Here is a 26,806-nt window from a genome sequence, read left to right on the forward strand (position 1 = left end):
TTGTGGAGGCTCATGATTTGGGGAACCTGGAGGTAATGGAACTGGTGAGTAAGGGAACAGTCTCTAGAATGGATTCATTATCCTTCAGTCCATCTACTTTGACTGTGGGTTTCTGGGCACAAAAGCTGAGCCCCCTGGATAGTGTTGAGAATGGAGGGTACAGAACAGATCTCTGCCTGAAAGGAATGTGCATCAGGCAGCCCCCGCCCAGGAGGGGCTAAAAAAAGCCCCGCACTCCCCTGAGCTTTGTGTGTGGGGTTATCAGCTGCTATGTGTTGGCTCAGCACTGTGGTCAGACTCTGACATTTTTAAGGGGGCCCTGGTCCCCTATCCCCTCTGTGTTTCTTGTGTTTCTCCCAGGCAACAGGAAGAGGGCAGCCTTTTCTTGGCCTGGATGCCAGGGGTATGGTGGAAGGAGAAGGTGGGGGTTGGTGGCCCCAAATCTGGTGACAATGGACAATTGTCAGCTGGACCCTGTGGGTGTTTCTTCCTTTTATAGTCAGTGACAGTTGCTCTTGCTCTGGCCCAATCCCTGGTTGGGTGGGTGGGGTTCAGGTCAGTGATATAAAGGGCAGAGAAACTCAAGGCTCCTGTCTCTGTCTTCCAGGCTCTTCTTGCTTCCTCTTAGGGTTTCCAGTTCCATCAGAGATCCCAGCGCCATGCCTCCCAAGAAGCCTGAGCCCAAGAAGGAGGCAGCCAAGCCAGCCGCAGCCCCAGCTCCAGCCCCAGCTCCAGCTCCAGCTCCAGCTCCTGCTCCAGAAGCCCCCAAAGAACCTGCCTTTGATCCAAAGAGTGTGAAGGTGATATGCATCTAGTTGGGAGGAGGGGGATCAAGGACCTTTTCCTTGGGAGGCTAGGGTGGATGTGCATATTGGGGAAGAACATTTCTAGGCTTAATTAACTCTTTACTGGGACAGAATACTATAGTGTGCCTGCCCTAGAGAATAGGCACATTGTGTTTTTAATCTTTTTTATCTCCTGGCAGTCTGCTGAAGCCTAGGGACCCCTTCTCAGAAGAATATTTTTAAGTTCATAAAAAAACACATTGGATTATGAAAGGAAATCAATAATATTAAAATTCAGTTATCCAAAAAATATAAAAACAACAAAGAAGTTCACTAGACTCCAGGTTAAGAACCATTGATATAGAGGAACTGAAAGCTAAGGAAGGGGAAGTATCACTGTACTACGACCCTGGGCTTTAATCAGTCACTCAAGAAGCATTTATTGAGTTCCTGCTATGTTCAAAGCACTGTGTTAGGGACTTTGGGAGATACAAAGCAGTTTTTGTTTTTAAAGATAGTTCCTGATTTTGAGAAGCTACTGATTTAGTTGGGGAGAATAGACATACACAGACATAAAAAGATATCTTACCCTTACAAACCAGTATATGATAAGTACTAAGTGAATAGTTCATGGGATTTAAGTCTGGAAGGTCTTTACAGACCCATTTATTTTATGGATGAAAAAATTGAGTATCAGAGAGGGGCTAGCAAGTCAGAGTCAAGATTTAAGCCCAGGTGTTCAGGCTCTACATCTGGTGCTCTCTCAACTATAGCATGTTTCTTAGGTAATAAGAGCTTAGAGGGGCTCAGAGGAGAGGGGAGATCCTTACAGGCTGGTCAGAGAAGACTTAGTGGAGTAGGGAGAGTAGCATTTAAACAATCTCTCTCCATTCTCTGTTAGCTTTTTATATTCCCAAAGCCTTTCAATGTCAATCCTAGGACAGATGTAGCTGAGGCTAACATATACTCTGGCTATGCTCAGCATGTTGATGGTACTGCCCCCATATCAAGTTTTTTTCTACCTTGAGGTAGAATTTGAGGAACCTCCACCCAGACCCCACAAGAGTGAGCGTATGATAGACTATAGGCTGCTCCTAGGAACGGGAAATCTTTACCTTTTGTCTCTCTTGCCTTCAGCCTCCCACAGGGGAATGTTCCTTTCCTTAGAATAGGTGTGACTCCTACCAACCTGGCTGCTTAGCTGAATTTTCCAAGCTCACAGATCAGGCTGTGAAAGGAATTAGTTTGGGAGGGGAAGCTAGAAAAAGGAGTGGGGAGCAGGGATAGAGGTGGCCAAGAGGCTCCTCAGGGGAATAGAACAATTTTAAGCCTCAACACCAAAATGAGGGAGGTCTAGTTGTCACTGGTAGGGAGAGCTATTTATAGCTGGACTGGGGTGGGGGAGGGGTGGGGCAGGAGACAAGGGGGCCAAGCCTTCAGGACAGAGCTGGGGATAGACAGAGATGGAGGGAAGGTGGATAGGGCCAGAATTAGTCTGGGTTCAGTCCTAAAGGGATCCAGAGGCTTTTGCATGCCATGTGTCTCTCTCCCTTTATGGGCAGAGCCTGACAGGTACAAATCCACTCATTGTGACAGCCTTTTGCTATTGTCTTTATCATGTTGGGATTAAGCACCACTCCATTTGGACAGCCACTGCCAGGCTGGGCTCTCTAGCCATCCAGTGGTGCCTCCTTTGACCCTGGCAACTGTTTCAGCATATGAGTCAGTGAAACCATTGAACTACCCACCACCTCTCTCTGGACCTTTCCTCTTACCCAGGTTCTCTTAAACCCCTTTTCTGTGTCAAACCAGTGACTGAGGTCACTCTCCCCACCAAATTCACTTCTCCTTTCCCCTTGTCTCTCCTCCCCCCTCTTCTTTCCTCCCTTTCCCTCTCCTCTCCCATCACAGTCCACAAAATATTCCATTCTACCAAACCCTTTTGGTGGTCTGGTGAAACCTCTGAAAGCCCTATCAGAATAACGTTTTTAAATGCATAAAATATGTAAGGGTTGTAAGGGAAGCCAATTATATTAAAGTATAATTATCAAAAGACTTTAAAAACAAGTTCACAGACCCCAGGTTAAGAGATGGTTACCCAATGCTTTGTTTACCCAATGCTCCCCACACTGTCCTGGCTCTCTGCACACTACTGTACCCCATGTTGCTGGCATTCCTTAAAAGTATTGGGAAACTTGTTTGTTTTGGTGACTTTTTAAACGTGTTCACTGCAAACTTATTCACGTTGTTCTTAGGTATAGCAAACCTTTTCTTTCATACATTGTGAAACAGTAAAGTGTCACTCAACAGTCTGTCTGAACTTGGACAGATTTGAAATTGGGAACTCTAAATGAGTCTGTCAGAGTTTGGGAGGGGGGAAATAAGGAATCTATAATTATACCAGAACCTCTTCCCCACTTCTAAGCCATTCTCTATTTCTCCCATGTGATGTAATGGAAAAACGTCTGGACTTGGAGTAATGTGACCAAGGAACTGAGCTCTGTTACTTACTATCTATGTGACTTTGGACAAGTCACTTTACTTCTATATAATAAGCACCTTCCTTTACAGAATGAGGGGGTTGAACCAAAAGATCTCTAAGGTCTCTTCCAGCTCAATATCTAATTCTATGATCCTATGAACTTTTATGAGTATTATCTGAAAATGGGGATAGTAATTGGTCAAGTCAATCAGTAGAGGTCAGCATGGTATAAATAGAAAGCTGCCTTGAAACAAGAAGATCTGGGTTCAAGTCCTACTTCTAACACCACACACTGGCTGTGTTACCTTAGACAAGTTGTTGATCTCTTAGTGTACTCTCTGAGACCCATATTTGGAGAGAAGATGATACTACTTTCAGTAGTAGAGGGAGTGTCTTCCCATGGGAGTTTTCTTTACTAATGAAATCACAGGTTCAGGGTCTATCTAGTCCCTATCTCTATGCAGTCCTTCATTAATAAGTATTTATTAAGCACCTACATTGTGTCAAGCCTTGTGTTAGGTATTGGGGATGCAATAACAAACTTGAAGCAGTCCCTGATCTTGAGGAGCTTAATTTACAGTAGGGGAGACACATGTGTGCCTATATTTGTCATTCAGTTGCATCTGACTCTTCATGACCCTGGGGACCATAGCACACAATACTATACATGTGTTTTTCTTGGCAAAGATACTGTAGTGGTTTGCCATTTCCTTCTTTAGTGAATTAAAGCAAACAGAGGTTAAGTGACTTGTCCACGGTCACAGAGCTAGTAAATATCTAAGACTGAATTTAAACTTGGGTCTTCCTGACTCCAGACCCAGTGCTCTATCTACTGAGCCATCTAGCTGCCTGTTTACCTATATAGCTATATGCAAAATAAACACAAAGTAATTTCTTCCTTGCTCCTTCCTTCCTTCCTTCCTTCTTTCCCTCCTTCCTTCCTTCCTTCCTTCCTCCTTCCTTCCTTCCTTCCTTCCTTCCTTCCTTCCTTCCTTCCTTCCTTCCTTCCTTCCTTCTCTCCTTCCTTCCTCAGGGGTGCTTGGAGACTGGGGGGAATCAGGAAAGACCTAATGTAGAAGGCAGGGTTTGAGGTGGATCTTGAAGAAAACTGGAGATTCTAAGAGGTAGAGGTGATAAGACAGTATATTCCAGGCATGAGGGACAGCCTTTGTAAAGAAAGGAGGTAGGAGATTAAGTATGTTGTATGACAAAGAGTAATGAGGCCAGTTTGTCTGAACTATAGTGTATATGAATGGCAATAATGTATAATAAAGTCAGAAATGTAAGTTGGAGTCAGGTCAGCTTTAAATGCTAAATAGAGGAGCTTATATTTAATCCTAGAACTGACAAAGAGCCATTGGAATTTCTTGAGTAGGAGAATGATATGGTCAGACTTCTGTTTTAGTAAAATCACTTTGGCAGTGAATTCTACATTGGAATAGGGAGAGTTTTGAGGCAGGGAAACCAGCAGTCTAGGCAAGAGCTGATGAGGGCCTAAACTCAGTGAATGGAGAGAAGGGAATGAAAGTGAGAGATATTCTCAAATTCAGAATGTCCCAAACAGAACTAATTTTCTTTATCCTCAAATTCACCCTCCTTATGAGCTTACTTATTTATGTAAGAATGCTGCCATCCTGCCAATCACTGAGGTTTGTAATTTCTCAGTCATCCTTGACTCCTCTTTCTCCCTTTTTCTTTCCCCCATCACTTCCATTCACTTGTCCCCTCTCTACCCTTCCCTTTGCCTTCTCCCATTCTGTTCTATTCCATGGAATATACTATAAGCACTCCTCAGCTAGCTAGCATCTAGGGAGGTTCAGCTCACACCCATCATACCCTTTGTAATACAGTAATCGGAGTCTTCTTCCCATCAGTAGCCTTCACAACTCTGTTCTCTCCCTCCCCACAGATTGATTTCACTGCTGACCAGATAGAAGGTAAGCACTATCTCTCCTTGCCTGCTGTTGCTGTGTGTCCTCGGTCCTCTTTCTCGGTGAGAATCAACACCTCCCTAGAGAAGGCCTGTCCACATTCTCCAAGAGTCTCCCAGAACCTCTGACAGTCGCTCAGTCCTCTAGCCAAGTTATTTTGAAACCTTAAGAAGTAGCCATAGCCACTTGCTGGAATCCTCTTATTTCCAAGCTGATGAACTTGCTTAGCGTCCTGGGAGAAAGTTTTACCCCATCTGGTTGTTGGAGTAGAGGTGCAGTGTTTGCCTTTATTCCCCACTCATCCAGTCCAAGGCAATTCTGATATTACTACCACCTTCCCCAAACTTTCACTATAAAATCTTCTAGAATAGGCCTATACCAGGTTAGCAGATTTAATACTGAACTCTCCCTAACTCTCCTATTATCACATGTAAATGACTCACTTGTCTTTTATTCTCCTTCTTCCCTTAATGGGCTTTGGTACATTCCATCTACAGGGCCTCCCTCTATAGTGAAGTCCCTAGGGACCAGCAGGCCGAATGACATCACCCATCACCTGTTGCCAACACACTGGTTCAGAAATAAAGAGGATCCTCTATCATGATTACTTCTGATTTCAGGGACCTCCTTCAGCTTCATGAATGCCTTAAAGGTAGAGGATCTTAGACTCTTGTGACTGGAAAGGACCTTGAGGGATCATCTGGTCTAGTTAGTCAACAAGCCAGTCAATAGACATCTATTAAGTGCGTCTTCTGTGACATGCCAAGAAGGATAAGAGACAGTCTCTGCCCTCAAGGAGCTCACTTTCTGAAGGGGGATACAACATACAAGCGTGAACTATGTACAAACAAGACATAGATATAGAATAAATTGGGGATAGCGGCCAGGTGGCTCAGCAAGTAAGAGCACCTGCTCCAGTGTTGGGATGACCTGGAGTTCGAATCCTGGGCTCGGACACTCAGCACCACACCCAGAAATAACTGGCCGTGTAACCTTGAGCAAGTTACTTAACCCCGATTGCTTAAAAAAAAAAAGAATAAATTGGGGATAACAAGCAGAGGAAGGCAGTAACACTGAGGGAGATTGGAAAAGGCTTCTTGTAGAAGGTAGGATTTCAAGGTAGGCTTGAAGGAGGCCAGGGAGGGAAGGTAAGGAAAATGAAGAGGATTCTGACTTACAGGAAGGTAAGAGAAGCATCAAAGTAATATCTAAAAAGACAAACAGGGGCAGCTAGATGGTCTAAGTGAATAGAGCAATGGCCCTGGAGTTAGGAGGACCTGAGTTTAAATCTGGCCTCCAACAGTTACTAGCTATGTGACCCTGTGCAAGTCACTTAATCCCAATTGCCTCAAAAAAGGGAAAACAAACAAACATTGGAGTCAGAGGACTGAGGCTTGATTCTTGACTTTTCTGCTTGTTAACTCTGTTACCTTGAGCAAACCAACTCATTTCTCTAGGCCTTATTTTCCCCATGTGTAAAATGCAGTGATTGAACTAGATGACCTGTAAATATACAATAGAAGGCCTTTATGTCTATTTTTAAGGAGTGATTCTAGCTTTGACTTTGTGATATCCCAAAGTTTCTCCATAAATCCTAAAAATGAAACTAATTAAAAAAAATTCACCTGTATATGAGGGAAAGTTGCAGTATCAGACTGTGGTAAGCCGCTATGTCTTTGAAATGTTTGGGACTCTGAGCTAACCATTGCAAGGGATTGAGAGGATTCAGACATGGAAGGGAACCTTAGAGAGCAAACCCTAAGACTGTGTTTCATTTTGCAGATAAGGGAACTGAACCCTAGAAAGGTTAAGTGATTTAACCAAGGCTACCCAGATAACAGGGGCAGCTAGGTGGTGCTATGGATTGAGCACTGGGCTTAGAATCAGGAAGGCTCCTCTTCATGAGTAAATTCGACCTCAGACAAGCTATGTGACCCTGAGCAAGTCATTTAACTCTGTTTGCCTCAGTTTCCTCATCTGTAAAATGAGCTGGAGAAGAAAATGGCAAACCATTCTAGTATCTTTGCCAAATGGGGTCACAGAGAGTCGGACACCACTGAAATGACTCAACGGCAACAACAGCCGTCCAACTAACAAGTAGCAAAATGGGATTCAAATCCAGATCGCCTGTCTCTGGCTCTAGTGTTCTTTCTACTATATCACACTACCCCTGTTTGATTATCTTGTCTTCAAGGTTTATGACTCACTAGCCCATTACAGGGGATTATCACTGACCATGAAAATGTCTTTCTTGTATCCAACTGGTATCCCTTTGGACTTCATTTTGATCCATTGCCATTTGTTTGATCTTCTTTGGACACAAAGAACTATCCACATGTGGCTTTGTGGAGAGAGCCATAGCCTGGGAGTCAGCAGATGGATCCTAATCCCAAGCTCTGCCACCAGTTTGGCTGTATGACTGTGAGCCAGTCACTTAACCAGTATGGGCCTCCATTTCTTCACCTGTAAAAGGAGAAAGTGGGGCTGGATGATTCCCTGGGGGTCCCTTTTAGCTCTGACAGTCTATATGTGGTTCAGCATCCTCCTCTTAAAACCCTTCAAATGGAAGACAAGAGTAATTAAATGACCTCTTAACCCCTTCTCTAAGCTAGACGATGTGATCCTTTTAATAGCCTTTCCTCATCTGAGACACTTTCTCTGTCTGGGCCTATCCCAGTTCTCTGAACCTTTTAAAGTATGGTGACCAAAACTGGACCAAGCAGGGCACAGGAATCAAAGTCTGACTAATGCAGAGTACCAAGGACAGATTAGTACTTGGCCCAGGGGTGTCTGTCATGCTCCTTTAAATAAACCCCTGGACAAAGCTGAACTTTTCACAGCAGCCTCACGGGACTGACTCACAATCAATCTGGGTACTTACCAGTCTGCCTATTAAGCCAAGAGGGAAAATAGGGAGAAACAGGTTCATTAGTAGGGCGGCATTGATTCCCCCCTCTCCTTTCTAAACTTCCTTAGCATAATTTCGTTAATAATCGTGTAGAGGGTCCATTAGAATTGGGGATGTCACGTGGACAGAGGATCTTGGGATTTTAGAATTAGAAGGATGTTTTTAAAGGATGATTTAGGACAAGAGTTCTTAACCTTAGGTTCATGAAAAAATACTTTGATAATTGTATATTTACAAAATTGATTTCCTTTGTGAGCCTATATATCTTATTTGTTGTTGTTTAGTTATTTTTTCCCAGTCATTTCTAACTCTTTGTTTTTTGGAGTTTTCTTTGGGGTTTTCATGACAAAGATACTGGAGTGGTTTGCCATTTCCTTCTCCAACTCACTTTATAGATGAGAAAAGTGAGGCAAATAAGGTTAAGTGACTTACCCAGGGTCACACACCTAGTAAGTTTCTGAGGCTGGATTTAAACTTGAGTTTTCCTGATTCTCTATCCACTGTACCATCTAGCTGCCATCATGTATCTTATTTAATGCACGTAAAAGCCCTTATGAGAAGGGGTCCATAGGTCTCACCAGACTGCCAAAGGGATCCTTATGTCACAAAAAAGGTTATGAATCCCTGCTTTAGATAAACAGCATAGTGTACAAAGAACAAGTTGTAGAGCCAGAAAGCCCTGAGTTCAAGTTTTGCCTCTGATGTACATTGGCTGTGCAACCCTGAGCAGGTCATTTAACTTTTCAGTACACTGGGCAGCTCTCTAAGGAGAGTTTTCTCCTCCAGGTGTTCCCTATAGTAATGAAATCGTAAGTTTTATCCTTAAGTCTCATCCCTTCTATTTTCCTGATGAATCACAGAATCTTAGAAATAGAATTCAACCACAAATACTTTAATTAAATCACAAAATCACCTAAATGTGTCAGGTACTATTAGTGCCGGACTACAAAGATAAAAATGACAGAGATTCTGCTCACTGAGACCTTGTAGTCTACTTGACATATAAATTTCATATAATTGTGAAATCCAAACAAAAGAAATCATTTCATGCATGGTAGATGAGTACTAGTACCTGGAAGAATTACGAAAAACATCTTTAAGAGGCCAGATTTCAAAGGGCACTGGGAATTCCACAAGATCATTTCAGATGTAGGCAGCTAGTGTCAGGGGCCATAACTAGATGAACTTATGTGTTGGTCTCTGGCAGCCTCTGTCTCTTTTTTATTTCCTTTCTGATATCTTGGCTGTTCTAGATATCTGAAAATCCTTGGAGGCCCTTTGAGTTCAGTGGCTAAAGTGTCCCCAGAGTGGCAGTGGTTGATAGAAGGGGAAGCTTCTGCATGATGGGGAAATGTCCACTGACAGGAGAATTGACCTAAGCCTGGTCTGTTTAATAAGTATATAGCACCTGGGAGTGGTTGGACAGTGCAGTGCTGAGGTGAAATATAGATTGCCTGATTAGTGGCCTTAAAAAACTGTTCCATGTCCTTATGAGGCTTAACTATTAGCCTCCTAGCCAAGTGTGGCAAGAGATATGTTAGGTTACCAAATCCTGGTATTTCTGTTAATGCAAACTACAATTTTTCCATGTTAAGTATTTCTTGCTATATAGCAATTGAATATGCTGTCCCATACCCAGTTCATATTTACATACAGAATATCTTTTTTCCTTCCCCCTATTTGGGGAAACCCTAGACTTTTGAGCTATATATTTTACTATAATTAACATTATCCCTGGGAATTTATTAATGAGCCAATGAGTGGAAAGAAAAGGGAACTCCTCACCAGAGGCAGGCTGCCCAGGACTAAACCTAATCCCAAATTGAAGTGGACTAACTGGAAGTCACCCTCTTACCCTTAGTCAACAAACTAAATTGTCTTTGATGAAAACTTCTTTTGGTTGACCACTGCAAAACATAGGGTCATTAAATTGGAGGTCTGAACTCATTTAATAATAGGACGTGAAAATTTAGGGGAAAAAATTAGAAAACAGATGATCCCTGAAGATGTGTAGGGCTCCAAAAAAGGGGATTGAAGAATTGAGTTTGATTGGAATTAGGCCCTCAAGTCTTATATAATCCCTCAAGAGTAACAATAACAATTGATACTGGGACCAGTGGGGCTGAGAGTGCTCACCCTTTCCCTCTCCCAGAAAGGGACTCCTTTCAGACTTGAATCTAAGCACACAGAATCCAGGTTCAATGTTGGGAGAACCTGACCTGCACAGGAGAAGAGTCAAACTCTTTTTCTCACTCTCTTTTTATTTTTGTACTCTTCATCCCTGGGAAAAAATTACCTAGATCTTAGACTGATTCATGACTAGGGTTTCTGCCCAAAGTGTGAAATTCAAAGTTACCCAACATATAATGTAAAATCAAATGTAGGACAGCTAATCATTTCCTCCATACAAAAGAAATGTCTGACACAAGAAACTCACAAGTGCACTTGAACAAAGGCTTAAGCAAATGGAAGCAATAACTCAAAATTACTGTTTTATTCTCTCAGAAGATTGATACTTAAAAATACCAAAATATGAAATATTTGGGGGTTTGCTGAATTAGCATTCCCACTTCATCTTGTCTCTGCCCAGTCCAAATAATTCCCTCTGGGTATATGGCTTGTGTCCATCCTGGCAAGCATATATGCTTCTGTAGCCATGAACTCATAGTTTTCCATTTTTTCCCAAGCTGGAGAAGAGCTTTACCTTCCCCACTCTTCATTAGAAGCCCAGGAAATGGGCTTCCTACACTGTCAGTTGAAAGAAGAGAAAAATGGAAGTCAAGGTCACGCCTTTTTTTAAGTCTGCTGAGTCAGCAGCTATTCCTACTCAGTGAACAATAAGGAGATTGCTTAGACATCTCAACATGTAGGTCCTTCAGCCCACATGTTTTCAGAACCAACAGGGGAACTCAACACAAGCTCCCCAGTAACACTTTCCCCCCATATAAACCCAACAATAGGTAAAGAAATATAAGCAGACATTCAGCAAGGATATACAGGTAGGAGCGGCTAGGTGGCATAATGAGTAGAGCACTGGCCCTGAAGTCAGGAAGACCTGAGTTCAAATCCAGCTTCAGATACTTAACACCTACTAGCCATGTGACCTTGGGCAAGTCACTTAACTCCAACTGCCCTGCTTTCCTCCCTCCAAAAAGAAAAAAAAGGATATAAAGGTATAGTTTTCTAGGTTCCAATGGGAATACACCCAGGTCAGTAACAGCAGCTGGGAATAAACTGTTCATTACATCTGAAGAAACATCTGCCTCTCTTAAAAATGTTTTATATAAAATTCTACCAAAAATCAGGCCTTTGTGTATTTAACTTATCCCTATTCTGGGTTTCCATGACTACTTATATTCTTTAAAGTATTAACCAGTATAGTCCAATCAGTTCCTTAGGGTCTAAGACCTAGGCAGAGCCAATAACACTTAAAACAACCATTCTCATCTTGGACTCTAAACTTCTAACTAAACTTAAGATTTCATTTCCTTTTTGGGGTGCTGTTTTGAATACTGTTGACTCATGTTGACTTTGAAGTTGACTAAACCCCTCTAGATCTTTTTTAGACAAACTGCTATCTAGCCACACCTCTCCCAGCTTATACTTGTAAAGTTGGTTTTCTAAAACCAAGGGAGGAAACTGAGGCCCAGGGAGATATAACTTGCCCAAGATCATATGGGTGGTAAATTTGAACTCGGGTCTTCTAATACTTTTTCCACTCTAATACTCTTTCCAGTATCAAAATAAACCCTTAGCTCTCACCTGTTTCTCACTGATAAGGTAGTCTTCTAGGGTTCTGCCATCTGGGTCCAAATTTTTTTTTTTAGCAATTGTCTCAGTAAATGTGGGTGAGTATACTAATGTGTATGTGTATGTGTGTTTTATTTTTTCAAGCTAGAGTTATGATTTCATCAATTGTAGGGTTGTAGGAGAGAAATTTCTGTAGGAAACTTTTCTGCAATTTAAGGTTACTGAGAGTTGCCTGCCATTGAAACATTTGCCCAGGGTCACACATCTATTATGTGTCAAAGGAAGATCTTGAACCCACATCTTGCTGACTCTGAGGCCGCCACGTCATGCTACCTTTCCACATTGTTCTATCTGAATATGTTTATTCAGCTATATATCACTAACTGAACTGAGGGAAGAGTGGAGGACAACCAGACTGGACCACAGAGTCCTTTCCAGCTTCAAGAGTCTACAAGTTTATGATCCTCTGAGTTAGAGAATACTCTGAAAGAAATTTAATGCCATTACTTCCAAAGGACAGCATGCACTTTCATTTCAAATAGTAATGCCTAGGAGGGATTGTAAAATATCAAATAGATGACTTTGAGGGACCTGCTTTAATACCTATAATGATGTGTAATTTGTCAATTCTTGTAAATCAGTGAGTGCTTCTAAGCACTCTAAAGTATTTGATAGAATTTAAAAAGCAGTTTGTTCTCCAATGGTTTTGAACATTCTCCCTGCATTCTGGGTTTTTACAATATTGATAAATTTTGCAAGTCCTTTCTGTATAATGTATATTTCAGCTATTCAGTCCATGGGGATTATCACAAATTCTAAATTGGAGTTTCAGTTAATGAGGTAGATCAGCATTTTGCAATGAACCCAGCATTGCCTTAATTTGACCCTACTCCTGTCCCTTAGACATCCAAGCACCTGCTCTGTGATGCTGAGGACTCTTTATCCTTAGATCTCACTACTGATTCTTCCCAGATACTCAAAATCTTGTGAACAACCATGACTATAGCTTAGAACTCTAACTAGGGCAGGGTGACTGGGACTTTGTTCCAGAGTGATTTAAAGGATTCTGACAGCAACTTTCTGGAGCACTTTTTTTTCCCCCTTCGTGGTTGTACCTTAAGTAAGCTCTTCCCTGGCCACTTCCACCCTTAGCAGCTTCAGCTCAGTCATTCTTTGAATGCCACACCCCTTGCCTCTGCCCCCAATTTCTCCAGGAGCAGCCAGTCCTTTAGTAACATAGAAATATTGTGGTTTTCACCCTAGGTGTGTTCATACACTCCATTCCCCTGCCCTGCCCTTTTGCCCTGGGTGCAAAATTCCCTAATTTTGGCTTATAAGTAATCAGTCTCAGGTGGGAGATGTATAGGAATTATAAGATTACCCACTGACTAGCTTTTTGCTGTTACTGTTCAGTTGTGTCTGACTCTTTGTGACCCCATTTTAAGTTTTCTGGACAAAGCTACTGAAGTGGTTTGCCATTTCCTTCTCCAGCTCAAAACAAATGAAGAAACTGAGGCAAAGAGGGTTAAGTGACTTGCTCAGGGTCATACAGCTAGTAAGTGTCTGAGGCCGGATTTGAACTTGGGTCTTCCTGACTCCAGGTCTAGCACTCTGTTTATTGTATCACCTATTTGCCTCTAGCTCGGTACCTAGTCCCTGACCATTGTGGTACAGTGGAAAGAACACGGAAGTTCTGTGCTCAAAGCCCAACTTTCACAATGTCCTATGGGACCTAGAACAAATCAGTCACCTTACCTGAGCTTCAGTTTCCTCATCTGTAAAACTAGGGGGTTGGATCTATGGATCCTCTATTTGGCACAAGAGTGGTTCTAGCCATAATCTTTCTCTGCAGAGTTCAAGGAAGCTTTCTCACTGTTTGATCGGACACCAACTGGAGAGATGAAGATTACATATGCACAGTGCGGGGATGTGCTACGTGCCCTGGGCCAGAACCCCACCAATGCTGAGGTTCTCCGGGTGCTGGGCAAGCCCAAGCCTGAAGGTCAGAGTCAGGATCATATTCTTCCAATATCCAGGGCCATTCCAGGACTCAAGCTGCTACTTCCTTATACAAACCAGTTTCCCCATCTGGACTATCTTCTTTCTCTGCTTTCCTTCATCCCCTTTCCTCCATCATCACTCATCTTCTTTAAGAAGCCTTCCCTGACCTATCTCATTTTTGTCCTTCTGTTAGTCAGTCAATTAGTCAAAAACAATTATTAAGCACCTATTATATGCTGAGCACTGTGCCAAGCCTATTACTGGATATTCCCTAAGTCTAAAGATCTGTGTGTCTCTCTAAGGCACAAATTCTTCTGTAATGTAGGCCCTGTGATAATGCTTGAATTCTTATCAAGTAATTTTTATGTGTTTGACTCTCCAATTAAAAGTTTCTTTAAGGCAGAGTTTATTTTCTGCGACCTCTTTGACATAGAGGCTTACTGGCATAGGACTGTGAACATAGTATGTTCAATGTATGTTTGTTAAATAAATAACCAGTCCTGCATACCTTATTTCTTCTCCAAGACAATCTCTACCTTGTTCTCAGGTGCTAGAAGGAGGCAGACTCTCATCTTGGAATGCCAGTATTCAATGATGTAAGGGTAAAGCTGATTTCATTGTCACCTTTACCCTGAGAATCAGGGTGGCTTTTTGCAGACCCTTCTCCATTTCCTTCTTTTGCTCCCTCTCCTTGCCTTCCTCCTTGGTTTTGGCTTTAGAATCAATTGACTCTTCATTCATAGGAGTTGAATAAAAGATGGAGGAACTGTAGGGAGCAGGGAGCTGGGGGACTTGTAGTCTGTCCATGTATGATGTCACCTCTAGTAGCCAATTCTATTGACCTGGTAGTGATCAGGGTTATGGGGATGGGAGCACAGGGCTGTTTTGGAATCCAAATTGAATCCCTCTTCCACATTCCCATTTGTCAGTAGCTCCCTTTCCCACTTTCCTTACTTGCCTTTACTCTGTCCAGTAGGGTCATGCCCTGATCCTAGAAATAGGTGTGGCCCTGTCATTTATCTAGGATTGGCTCTTGAATAGGCAGAAGGAGGATGAAGTCTCCATCTGCAGTGGGCTGTGCTGTCTTAACATCCCTCTTCTCTCACCTCCTAATCTTTCCGCCTGAAGAGATGAATGCCAAAATGCTGGACTTTGAGACGTTTCTGCCCATGCTGCAGCATATCTCCCGCAACAAAGACCAGGGGACCTATGAGGACTTTGTGGAGGGGCTTCGAGTCTTTGACAAGGAGAGTAATGGCACTGTCATGGGTGCTGAGCTGCGCCATGTCCTTGCCACACTGGGTATGGGCAGTTGTGGTGGGATGGGATGGGGAGACAGGGCAAGGGGAGAAGAAGAATTAGAGGTAAAGGGGGAAGGGCTAAAGTGAAGTTGGAACTCAGCTCTCTGGCCACATGAGTAGTTTTTCCCCATAGTCTATTTTCTTTAACATAAGATCTTTAAGCGTTGAGGGGAGAAAAAGGAGGGCAGAGAGAGGAGGAATAGTAGAACAGTGGATTGGGAGTCAGGGCACCAGGCTTCCAGTCCCCAGATCTGATACTAATCCACTCTCTGACCATGGGAAAATTACCAGCTAATAGAATGAAAGGGTTGGGCTTTTATGGTCTGTAATGTCCTCTGATCATCTTTAAGTCTATGAGCTTGTAGGGATGAAAAGAAGGTGATAGTTACTGGTGGAGGATGAGAGACACTCTGATTTCTCTTCTATCCTTGCCTCTCATGCTGGGGCTCTCACCCTTTAAGTCCTATCCATTCCTTGGTTGTATCTGAGGCAAGGTGGGCTGGAGCCCCAGGGTCAGGAAATGAGTCTTTGACTCTGTACTTGGTACTTTTCTTTCAAAATCCTTATGAGAGATTTGGGGGAAAGCTCTGCTCTTATGTCAGGATACAGATCTGTGGACTAGTGGGGAGGGGAGGGAGGTGGGCTGCTATCTACCCTCTGCCGTCAGTGACTCTAAGCTTGTTCCAGGTGAGAAGATGACTGAATCAGAAGTGGAGCAGCTGATGGCTGGACAGGAGGATGCCAATGGCTGCATTAACTATGAAGGTCAGGGCAGCAGGATAGGGGCACTTTAGCTCCTCTCAATCCCTTTCCCCCTCCCCAGTTCCATCATTCCTAGGCTCTTCTATCTATACTACTGGAAATTCAAAACCTAGAACCCAAGGGGGCAGGGTGGCCCTTGTTTCTACTCTTGGTAGCCTCTTGAGGAAAGGGATAGGTTTGATGGTGCAGTTCTGGGAGTTGGGTGGGAGGCCATCCAGCTCAGAGAGTCCATGAGGTGAGGAAGGATTCTCTGGGTGCATGAGACATTCCTTCCCAGCTAGGAGAAGAGGATTAGGACTGGAAAGGGACAGGGAAAGTTTAGAGTCAAGGAGCTGGGAGGGGCAAGAAAGGGGGTAGGGGGAAAAGGAGCCAGGTCAGGATCCCTGATTCCTACCTTCTCTTCTAGCTTTTGTAAAACACATCATGTCTGGATGAATCGAGGCCTTCAGGGTGAGTATGAGCTCCTCCACAGTCCCTACAGGGGGCAGAGCCATTCCTAAGGCTTCCAGAGCACTGGTGGCACAAGAAGCCTCCTGCTATAATGGCCCACTGGACGGTGTCCTTCCACTCTTCCTGTGCACCCCCTTATTCCTCACTCCTCCTTCAAGGCTCCCCTTTCTAGACTTATTTCCTTTGCCCCTGCTCATCTGATTACTCACCGTCTATCTACGTGCTGCTTACAACGTTAGCCCATCTCAATTCACACACATTCCTCCAGGCTTGGGCCTTTCTGGCTATGCCAATGGAAAAGAGAAAGCAGGGCCAATTGAATGCAGAAGCCCTTGTGTCTACTCTTGGTTCCATCCTGCCCTTCTTTCTCTTGCTCTCTGTAGTCTCTGTCCACAGGTTTCATCTTACTTTTGACCCCCTCTCTTTAGCATCCTCCCTGCCCTAAAGCATAACGCTCAGGAACTTGATAAGGGAGTCACTGGCACTCACTTCCCTCTGGGATTGCCTTTTCAGGTACAAGGTGGCCTTTTATTGCTGATGCTGCATCGGGAGTGAGTGAACCTTCCTTCAGAAGAGCTGTGGAACTGGAGTCAGAGGGACCCAGGCCTGTCACCCCACTACAGTTATGAGAAGCTGCTCAGCTTCACAGCCACCTCTGTAAATAAACAACCAGGCACTATCATATATAATAGCTTGGAGTCTGTTTTCTGCAGTGTTCTTCCCATCCCTGAACAAAGTTTCTCAAGTCTCCCCTTCACCTTTGTCAATTAGAACGATAGGGTTTGTAGATGGGGCCCTGACCAGGTCGGGGGAGAGGCCTGGCTGATAGCTCAAAGGATAGTGCTGGGGTCAGAAATTTAAAAGGGAAGGGTTTGGGGGATCAGAAATATTTATGGCAATCAGAATTCTTTTCTTACAGTAACATTCTGTTGACTCTCATTCTTGCTTCCTCCCTTCTTAGGTCAGGTCTAAGTGTCAGGAAGTATATGGTTATGTGTGTGTGTATGGGGGTGGTGGTGATGGTGACAAGGACCGAGTTTAGACTCAGGACCTTCCCAAGTGATTCTTGTGCCTGATATGGGATGTTTAGGTTCCCATTTCCATGAGACAAAAGATTATAGATTTGAAACTGTAAGGGACCTTAGAGGCCATCTAATTCAACCCTTTCATTTTTACAGAGGAGGAAACTGAGGCTGGAGAGGTTAAGTTGCAAAAAGTTACACAGGTAATGAGCATTAGGGGTGGGATGTAAGGCAATGTCCTCTGACATGAAAGTCAGTACTCTTACCACTGTATGTCTTCTCCCAGAGGCTCTGTCTAAGTCTCTCACTGTGGGTACCACAATGGCTCCAGACTATTTATGTAACCTCAGCTCCAAAGCCCATATCCCTTAGTAGGATATAAGGCCCTTGAGGGTAAAGATTGTCTTTTAAAATCTTGTTTTGTTTTGTTTATCTTTGTATTTCTAATGAATACTGATTGGATTCCAAGATTGGATGCCACGGGCCACAAAGCCTGTCCCCAGAGCAGTGTAGCTCCAAGAGAATCCCCCGTCAGCTTCTTCCACCAACCCACCCCACCCAGTGACTCATACAGAGCTTGGTCTGCATCAGCTGTGGTCAGGGAGGGACTCGGCTCGAGATGAAGGAAGTGAAGGGGAGATTGAAAAAGAGGCAAGGAGAAAGATGGAGAGAGGCAGAGACATTGAGGTAGGGAGAAATGCACTCAAGTTTCAGGAATGAGCCAGTGTCATCTCAGGTCCCAGGGACTTAATTGCCCCAATATGGGTGTCCACCTGTCCCTAGATCCACAAGTGGGGCAGCAAGGTGGCCCAGTGCATAGAGTACTGGGCCTGGATTCAGGAATACTTATCTTCATGAGTTCAAATCTAGTCTCAGCCACTTGCTACCTGTGTGACCCTGGGCAAGTCATTTAATCCGTTCTGTCTTAGTTTCTCATCTGTGAAATGAGCTGGAAAAGGAAATGTCAAACCACTCTAGTATCTTTGCCAAGAAAACCCCTGGGGATTCATGGAGAGTCAGACACTACTGAAAAATGACTTATCAAAAAAATCGAATGGGTTTTACCAAGTGATCTCGATGGACGCTTTAAGTTCTCCATAAGCATCTCCGAGTCAGTGTTGATCTCTCTCTCCCTCACCCTTCCTTCCCAGCCAATGCTCACTTGGAGCTGTCCTCCTGTCCCTATAGCTCCACAGGAAACCCTACTCTGGTCCCCACCCTCCCTATGCATCCTCTCTCTCCCAGAGGCTTCAGAGGAGATGGACAGACCTCATCTTTCTTATCTTTCTTGACCTCCCTGTTGTGTCTCATCTGCCAGTCAGTTAACAGAATGAGTCACCTTTCTGTAGCAACTTAAGGTTTATAAAGGATTTTCCCCCAAATAATCCTGTGAAGTAAGTAGTTCAAGTATAATTATCAATTAGCAAGTATTAACTGAGCAACTTCTGGGTGGTTGGCTCTATACTAAGGGAAGTATAAGAGTCCTTGCCTGGAAGTTAAAATATAGCTGAAGGGGCAAGATGGACACATACCCACACCCACCCACCCTTTGTTATTTGGGGTTTTTTTGGTGCTTTTTGGAGGGCAGTTGGGGTTAAGTGACTTGCCCAAGGTCACATGGCTAGTTTTTGTGTTAAATGTCTGAGGCTGAATTTGAACTCAGGTCCTCCTGACTCCAGGGCTGGTGCTGTATTCACTGCGCCACCTAGCTGTCCCTCACACCCTTTGTTCTTAAAAATAATACTTGTACTTCCGTTAACTTTGTGTGTTAGCTTGGCCAAGTCATTTCCCTTTTGGCTCTCAGTTTCCTCTTATGTAAAATGAGGGAGATAGATTAGATGGTCTCTAAAGTTCCTTCTACCTCTAGCATTCTGTGGTGCTATGGTTTTATGACACTCCTTTTTTGATGTTCTCCTGCCTCTCTGACTATTCTTTCTCTTCTGTATTGTTGGCTTCTCTTCTTCCATCCTCTCACCTAACATTTACTATGCGTGTTCCTCACGGTTTAGAACTGGGTCAGGTGCTCTTTGTTCAGTCCATACACAAGGGATCACCATCATCGTTTCCTTATCTAAGTGTTATTGTAGAGGGGCTAGATTATAGATGCAATATAAAAGCTTTTGGCTTTGCCATCAAGGAGTTTATGACCTATTTGGGGGGGGGGAGACGAAAGTATACATAAGTAATAAATAGAGAACAATTATGAAGTTACATAAAAGGCAATAATGGTATGAACACTGGACTGGGAGCCAGGCCACCTAGATTCTGTGTGTGTTTCTGCCGTTAGCTGGTTATATGACCTTGAAAAATTTAATTATAATTCTGGATCTCAGTTTTCAAATCTGCACAGTGAGGAGGCTGGACTAGTCAGTGATTCTAAGTGCAAGCTAATATGGTATTCACTGTATATGCTGAAGAGATATGGAATCTAGAATTGATCAAACTGGGATGGGAGAAAGGAGAAAGTTGTGAGTTTTGAGATAGCTCTTGAAGGAAGCATGAGGCTTCATTGAGGCTGATGGAGTGGGAAAGGGAGAGAAGAAGTACTGTGCATTGAATCTGGAATGAGAGACTCTGGGTTTGAATTCTAGCTGGTCTGTTTCCTATCTATGTGACCTTGGATAATTCACTTCCCTTCCTCTTTGATTTGGTTTCCTCACCTATAAAATGAAGGGATCAGATACAATGATCTCTAAGCTCCTCTTTCAGTCCTTCCAAGAGGGATGCTGTAAGGTGAGTGGTTAGGAGAAGAGCAAGATGTTCAGGTACTGGCTAAGGTATAGGGGCTTTTTCCTGCCTTTGAATGAGTTTCTAGTAACTGGTGCTGATTTTTAGAGAGGAATCTAACAAGGAAATGCCTCTTGAGATGTACCCTACCACCCACAGCTACACACTGCCACAGTCCCACACCTACTTCCCCTGAAAGGTACACAGGTTGGGAAAAGTTTTCTGATATGGGGTTGAGTCCACTGAGAATCTCTGCCCTGTCCTGAGAAAGGCGGTATGGTTAAATATAAAGAATTCTGTCTTTGGCATCAGAAAGCCTGGCTTTCAAACATGGCTTTATCACTTACTAGGCCTCAATTTTCTCATCCATAAAATAAAGGGGTTTAGACTATATGACCTTAAAGCCCCCTTGAGCTCTAGACTTACGATCCTCTTGGAGTGCAATGTTTAGCTCTTTGGGAGGGTTTCTTTCTTTGGCTGACTGATTCTGGGCTTGAGGGAGAGATGCCACTCCTATAGGAAAGGGTGAGTGTGGTGGGAGGAGGAGGGAATAATTGTTCTGGGACAGAGATAAGCAAGTCTCCAGCCAGAAGCCAAAAGAGGTGCCTGGTGATAAGATGTTGTTGAGACTTGATGGGACGTAGAGCAGCAGCTTGTGAGCAGAGGAAGAGGTGGCTCAAGATGGGGAATGGGGAGGAGAAAATTGCAGGTGGAGAAAATTGAATGGAAAGACAGCTAGGTGGCACAATGGATGGAGTGCTGAGCCTGAACTCAGGAAGATTCATTTTCCTGAGTTAAAATCTAGCTTCAGATGCAAGCTGTGTAATCCTGGGTAAGTCACTTAACTGCCTCGGTTTCTTTATCTGTAAAGTGAGCTGGAGAAGGAAAAGCAAACCACTCCAATATCTTTGCCAAGAAAATTCCAAATGGAGCCATGAAGAGTCAGACACGACTGAAAATGACTGAATGACAAGTTGAATGGACACAATATGTGTAGCAGGAGTTCTTCCCACTGAACTGGGCATTCACACCGGCCCCTTTCTGTGAAACATGACCCCTAACCCCTTGTAAAGTACCTACATGACTCAGAAATTCTTGATCATCTCTTGGTTCTCTTGAGAACAGTTACATTAAAGATAATTGTCTGTACTGAGCCAGGAAGAGTCACTCACTCAGTAGGACCTAGGAGTTGTAAAAAGGATGACATCTCCTATCCCCCATTTTTTTTGTTAAGTACATCACTTTGGGACTCTACCATTCTCCTTTGACTTATAGCTCCCAGTGAAGAGGGCCTTTCTCTCCTCTCCTCCAAGTGGCAGTGGCAGCTACAAGCCCATGGCAGGAGGATCCTGTGTAAGTCTGGACTCCTGGCAACCTTTCTTCTGCCTTTGTGTTTCTTACCCCAAGCACAGGTCTACAACTGGAAACCAGAAACCCTAAGGGATATTTTGTAGCTTTGTTTGCTACCTTGGAAATTTGGGAGTTCTTTGGTCAGTGATGGCTGACCAATTCATTCTCTGCTCAGCTGTCAAATCGGTCTTCCTAAAGCACAAGTAATTTTTTTGGCTTTTTTTTTTTTGGAGGGGGGAAGGTAGAGTAATTGGGGTTAAGAGACTTGCCCAAGGTCACATGGCTAGTTTTGTGTGTGTGTGTGTGTGTGTGTGTGTGTGTTAAGTGTCTGAGGCCAGATTTGAACTCAGGGTCCTCCTGACTCCAGGGCTGGTGCTGTATTCACTGTGCCACCTAGCCTCCCCGAACACAAGTATTTTTTTTTTAATTATTTATTTACCTATAGTTTACAACATTCAGTTCCACAATCCCTTGAGTTCCAATTTTTCCTCTTCCCTCTCCTTCCCCTTCCTCCAATGGCGGCATGCCATCAAATATAGGTTCTACAAATACCCTCACACCAAACACCAGTCAATTTGTAAAGAATGACCACAACCAATGGAGTGAACAGTGAGAAAGAAGGGACGAAACCAAACACAAAAGAGAGAAAGCAAGCAGCCTGCTTCAATCTGCGTTCAGACTCTGCATCTCTTTCTCTGGATGTGGATATCCCTTTCCATCCTGAGTCTTTTGGAGTTGTCCTCTAACTTTGCATTGCTGAAAGGAGCCCGTCTATCAAAGTCAGTCATCACAGATGCGATGTGTCAGTAATTGCTAAAGCACAAGTCTTGACCATGTCACCCCCTTATTCAATTAATTTCTATTACTTTTGAGATGAAATATAAAATCCTCTGGCTTTTAAAGTCCTCCATAATTTTGTCCCTTCCTATCTTTTCACCCCTCACCTTCCTCCCCGCAGCTCCTCCATCTAGATATTCCATTTCTCTACGTGGCTTTTCCACACGCTGTCCCCCACACTTAGAACTTTCTCTGCCCTCTCTGTTTCCTAGCTTCCATGATTCCCTTCAAGTCTCACTTTCCCATTCTCCTGAAAGCGCCTTAATCTTAGTGCCTTCCCTCTGTTGAGTATCTCTGATTTATCCTGTGTCCTGTTGATACATAATTGTTTGCGTGTTGTCTTTGCCATTAGGTTGTGAGTTCCTTGTGAGCATCCCTAGCTCTTAGCATAGTGTCTCTTTACCTTTCTTTGTATTCCTAGTGCTCAGCAATGTCTGACACATAGTAGGTGCTTAATGAATGTTTGTAGACCTACTGGTCAGAGAGTGTGAAAGAAGATAGGCTTCTCTTTTTCCAATGAGGATGAAGCCAGGTGCTGTGTGAGTCTGAAGCCATGAGCATCTTGTAGGAAAGGCCCTCATACTTCCTCAGCTCACCCGTTCACCTCTGTCCCTGGGACACAGATCACAAAGGTATCCTGTATCTTGGGGATAATGTCCATGGCTGTTTTCTGGACCAGAGCCATATGGAAGGGGTCAAATTTAGTTGAGAAGGAAGTAGCTCTAGGACTTGTGTCCAGTTACAGGGGGAGAGACAAAGCATTATGTAGTTATATAAAAGTGAGTAGTACACCGGGTGTAAATACATTCATATATACAAACATACACACATGCTAGGTGGTATAGTGGATAGGGTAGGGGCCTGACATGTAGACTCATCTTCCTGAGTTCAAATATGACCTCAGACACTTGCTGGCTGTGTGACACTGAGAAAGTCACTTCTGTAAAATGAGCTGGAGAAGGAAATGGTAACCACTCCAGTATCTTTGCCAAGAAAACTCCACATGAGATCAAGAAGAATCACTCAACTGAATGAGTTGTTTTAAGGCGCAATCCCCACCTTTGACCACTAGATGGGAGCATGGCAGCATCCTATTCCCCAGCTAGTTGTGTGAAAATGGCTGTGTCCCTTGGAGGGAACTGCAGGGGAACAAAATCCCCATGACTTGAGGGCACTTCAGAGGTGTGCACTTGGGGAAGACAAACAAAGACATCCAGCTGGACATCTCTCGTTTCAAAGGGGTGTAAGTGTCGTTCTTTCATATTTGAACTCCGTTTCTTCTGTTATAGCTTCAGCCTATTTACTTTATTTTCATCCTTGTTCACACAGATCTGGACCTGAGATGTGGTGGGGTAAAATTCATTCATTCATTCATTCATTCATTCATTCATTCATTCATTCATTCATTCATTCATTCATTCATTCATCCATCCATCCATCCATCCATTCATCCATTCATCACTCAACAAGTAGAGACTTAGATCCGAAGCCAAAGGACCAGGGTTAGAAAACTGAGTTCATGTAACCCTCTATATACTATCTGTATGACCTTGAACAGATAGTTTTAATCTGTCTGGAAATCAATTTTCTTATTTAAGAAACAAGGGCCTTGGGGCGGCTAGGTGGTACAGTGAGTAGAGCCCTGGACTCAGGAGGACCTGAGTTCAAATCTGGCCTCCAGACACTTAACACTTACTATCTGTGTGACCTTGGACAAGTCACTTAACCCCAATTGCCCTGCATTCCACCTCCAAAAATAAAAAAGTTTTTTCAAGTTGTAAATCTCTTATCCGTTTTATATGTTTTTTGAGCACCTAAATCCTAATTATGCATCTTGGAGAGATAACTAGAAGCACATGTAAATATATTTGGGGATTTACAAAAAGTCCCTGCCCTCCAAGAGCTTAAAGTCTAGTTGAGGAGATAAGATAAATATGTATGAATCATTTAATAACCACATAATACAACAGCAAAAAATGTCATAAAGCAGTGTATGTATAAATGTCATAGGAATTCAGAGGAGGGAGAGGTGATTCACCTGTGTGATCTTGGACAAGTTATTTCCTTTCTTGCGCCTCAGTTTTTTCCTCTGTAAAATGGGGGATGGGTTTGGTGTTCTAGGTCCTCTAAGACCCCTATCTTCTAGACTCTATGATTAATTGGAAATTGAGAATATGGCAGTGCTGGTTTTACTTGTTCCTGGGCTCTTGGATCCTTGGTGACTGCTTGTGAGATTGTGAGCCCTCGAAGGGACTGTGGAGACCATTTAATTTAAATTTTTCATTTTACAGAAACCTGAGTCTTAAAGAGGGGAAGCAGTTTGTTCACTGTCAGTAGTAGAGACAGGTCTCCAACTCTGACCTTTTGACTACTAGTCTAATCTAGTCTAGTTTCCCCTACCATGGAAACTCCCCCAACTATGTCCTCATCCAGCTTGTCTTCGTTGAGTTAAGCAAGGATCAGGGTGTTGTTACTAAGAGAGATAGTGTGCACCTTTGTACATAGTTTGCTTATTGCACTGAACAGTTACATATGAGAGCTTTAGTGATTTATATATGTATATATATACACACATATGTATCTTTGTATATATGCATAATTATCTATCTATATATATTATCCAAAGTCTTCATGTAATGTCTTTTAAAAAAGTTTTTCTTGATATTTTCTCTTTCTTACATCAAGAACTATCCCATGTGAAAAAAGTATTTTTTAGAGAAGAAAAGGAAAAAAACCAAAAAGTCAGCACAACTGATCTATATATTGAATAAGTCTGAAACATGTGCAATCTGTTACATCTGTGGACCTCTCACTCCATTAGAGATCAGTGGGAGTATCTTCTCATATCCCTTCATTTGAGTCCCACTTGTTCTTTATAGTTTTTTACATTTACTGTTGATTTTTTGGTGTGTAGTTCTTTCAATTTACATTGTTATAGTTAATTGTGTATATTGTTTTCTTGTCTTGACTTACTTTACTCTGCATCAGTTCACATAGATTTTTCCATGTTTCTCTATATTCAGTGCACACATCATTTCTTATATATAATGAGTATAATATTCCATTACATTCATGCACTACAATTTGTTTAACCATTCCCCAATTGATGAGTATCTACTTTGTTTCCAATTATTGGTTATCACAAAAAGTGCTGCTCTAAATATTTTCAAGTATATGGGGACTTCCCTCCACCCTTCCCTTATAAATGGCTTCTTTAGAGGCATAAACTTAGTAATAGAATCTCTGGGCTTTTTAGTCACTTGTAAGGGTTATGGGATTTAAAGATCTTCCATGCCCCATTGGACTTGCTGACGTAGCAGGAAGGGGCGGAGCAAGAGGAAGCGGAAGCCAAGCTGGAGTTCCTGCGGTGGCTGGTGGTGGTGGTGACGGCGGCGGCAGCAGCAGAGGCAGTGGCAGCGGCAGCGCGAAGCCCTTTTTGAGTTAGCCAGAATTTCTGCTAAGGACTCCTGCTGAGGACTGCCAGGGGCTGGAGCTGCTGGGAGCGCGCTTCCCAGATGCTGGGTGGTTGCTGTGAGTGGGGAGAGGAGGACCTTTGCCTGAGGTAGTCTGTTCCGTTTTAAAGGCTTGAAAATGTGGGTGCTTTCTACTTTATCTACCTGTGCCAGTGTCATAACTACTCTGATGGCTTTCACTTTCTGATTTTGGGACTCAGTCTTTTGGTATCTTAATAAATTTTCCAGCTTATTCCCCCATATGGCAAGCATGATGTATTTTGTGATGGATAATTATATCAGCATATTTGTAATCTCCATAGGCATTGTGAATATGGCATTGCTGATACATCACTTTACTTGCATAATTCCAAAGTGCTTTCCAAAATGATTGTACCATTTTACAGCTCCACCAACAATGTACTAGTGTGACTACATTTCTACAAACCTTCCAGTATTGACTATTGCCATTTTTTGGGTAATATTTTTTTGTCAATTTGCAAGGTGTGAGTTGAAACTTTGGGGTTGTTTTGATTTACATTTTTCTTATTATTTGTGATTTGGAGCATTTTTTCATGTAGTTGTGAATACTTTGCAATTCTTTCAAAAACTGTTCATATTCTTAGACCATTTATCTATTGGGGAATGGTTATTAATGATATATATATATATGTATGTGTATATATAAACACACATATGTATATATGTATGTATGTATCTTGGATACCAAACTCGTATGAGAAAAATTTGATACAAAGTGTTTTTTCCCCATTTGACTACTTCCTTTCTTATCCTAGATGCATTAATGTTTGTGCAGAAACTTTTCAGTTCCAAGTTCCTTCTTCTGCTATAAATCCAATATATTATGTTCCTTTAGTTACTTTACTTTAATCTTTTTTTAAAGGTAGTCCAGTCTCTCCTGGTCTCTTCCCTCACTCCAATCCCCTCTTCTCAATTAGTATTTTCCTCTCCTTTATTCTCCTTCTTAATTTTTAAATTTCATTTTCGCCGTCCTCTCAATTTTTTCCCGTTCTCTTCACCACCCACT

The 26,806-nt window shown here is 42.9% G+C and overlaps 1 protein-coding gene across 2 annotated transcripts; it reads left to right on the forward strand.

The window, feature by feature from the left end:
• The first annotated feature begins 560 nt into the window (after positions 1-560).
• Positions 561-17,059, forward strand: MYL4 (myosin light chain 4). Of its 2 annotated transcripts, XM_069076210.1 has the most exons (7): positions 562-800; positions 5,177-5,204; positions 13,709-13,858; positions 14,986-15,159; positions 15,846-15,923; positions 16,327-16,370; positions 16,884-17,059. In XM_069076210.1, exons 1-6 carry the CDS (start codon positions 660-662, stop codon positions 16,353-16,355), a joined length of 600 nt encoding a protein of 199 aa, XP_068932311.1. In that variant the 5' UTR covers positions 562-659; the 3' UTR covers positions 16,356-16,370; positions 16,884-17,059. The 2 variants fall into 2 exon arrangements, with proteins under 2 accessions (XP_068932312.1, XP_068932311.1); XM_069076211.1 differs by lacking the exon at positions 13,709-13,858 and having other exon boundaries at positions 561-800.
• The last annotated feature ends 9,747 nt before the right edge of the window (positions 17,060-26,806 follow it).

Source organism: Petaurus breviceps, unplaced genomic scaffold (assembly GCF_028583685.1).
Source record: "Petaurus breviceps papuanus isolate PSGF00001 unplaced genomic scaffold, PetGlider_PUasm1.0 90925, whole genome shotgun sequence".
NCBI lineage: Eukaryota > Metazoa > Chordata > Mammalia > Diprotodontia > Petauridae > Petaurus > Petaurus breviceps.

Excerpts from the sequence above, each read along its gene's own strand:
- MYL4 (XM_069076210.1), top strand. The coding sequence starts at position 660 with ATGCCTCCCAAGAAGCCTGAGCCCAAGAAGGAGGCAGCCAAGCCAGCC. Across the intron at positions 15,160-15,845 it reads CCATGTCCTTGCCACACTGG|GTGAGAAGATGACTGAATCA; the intron begins GTATGGGCAGTT and ends AGCTTGTTCCAG. Across the intron at positions 15,924-16,326 it reads TGGCTGCATTAACTATGAAG|CTTTTGTAAAACACATCATG; the intron begins GTCAGGGCAGCA and ends CTTCTCTTCTAG.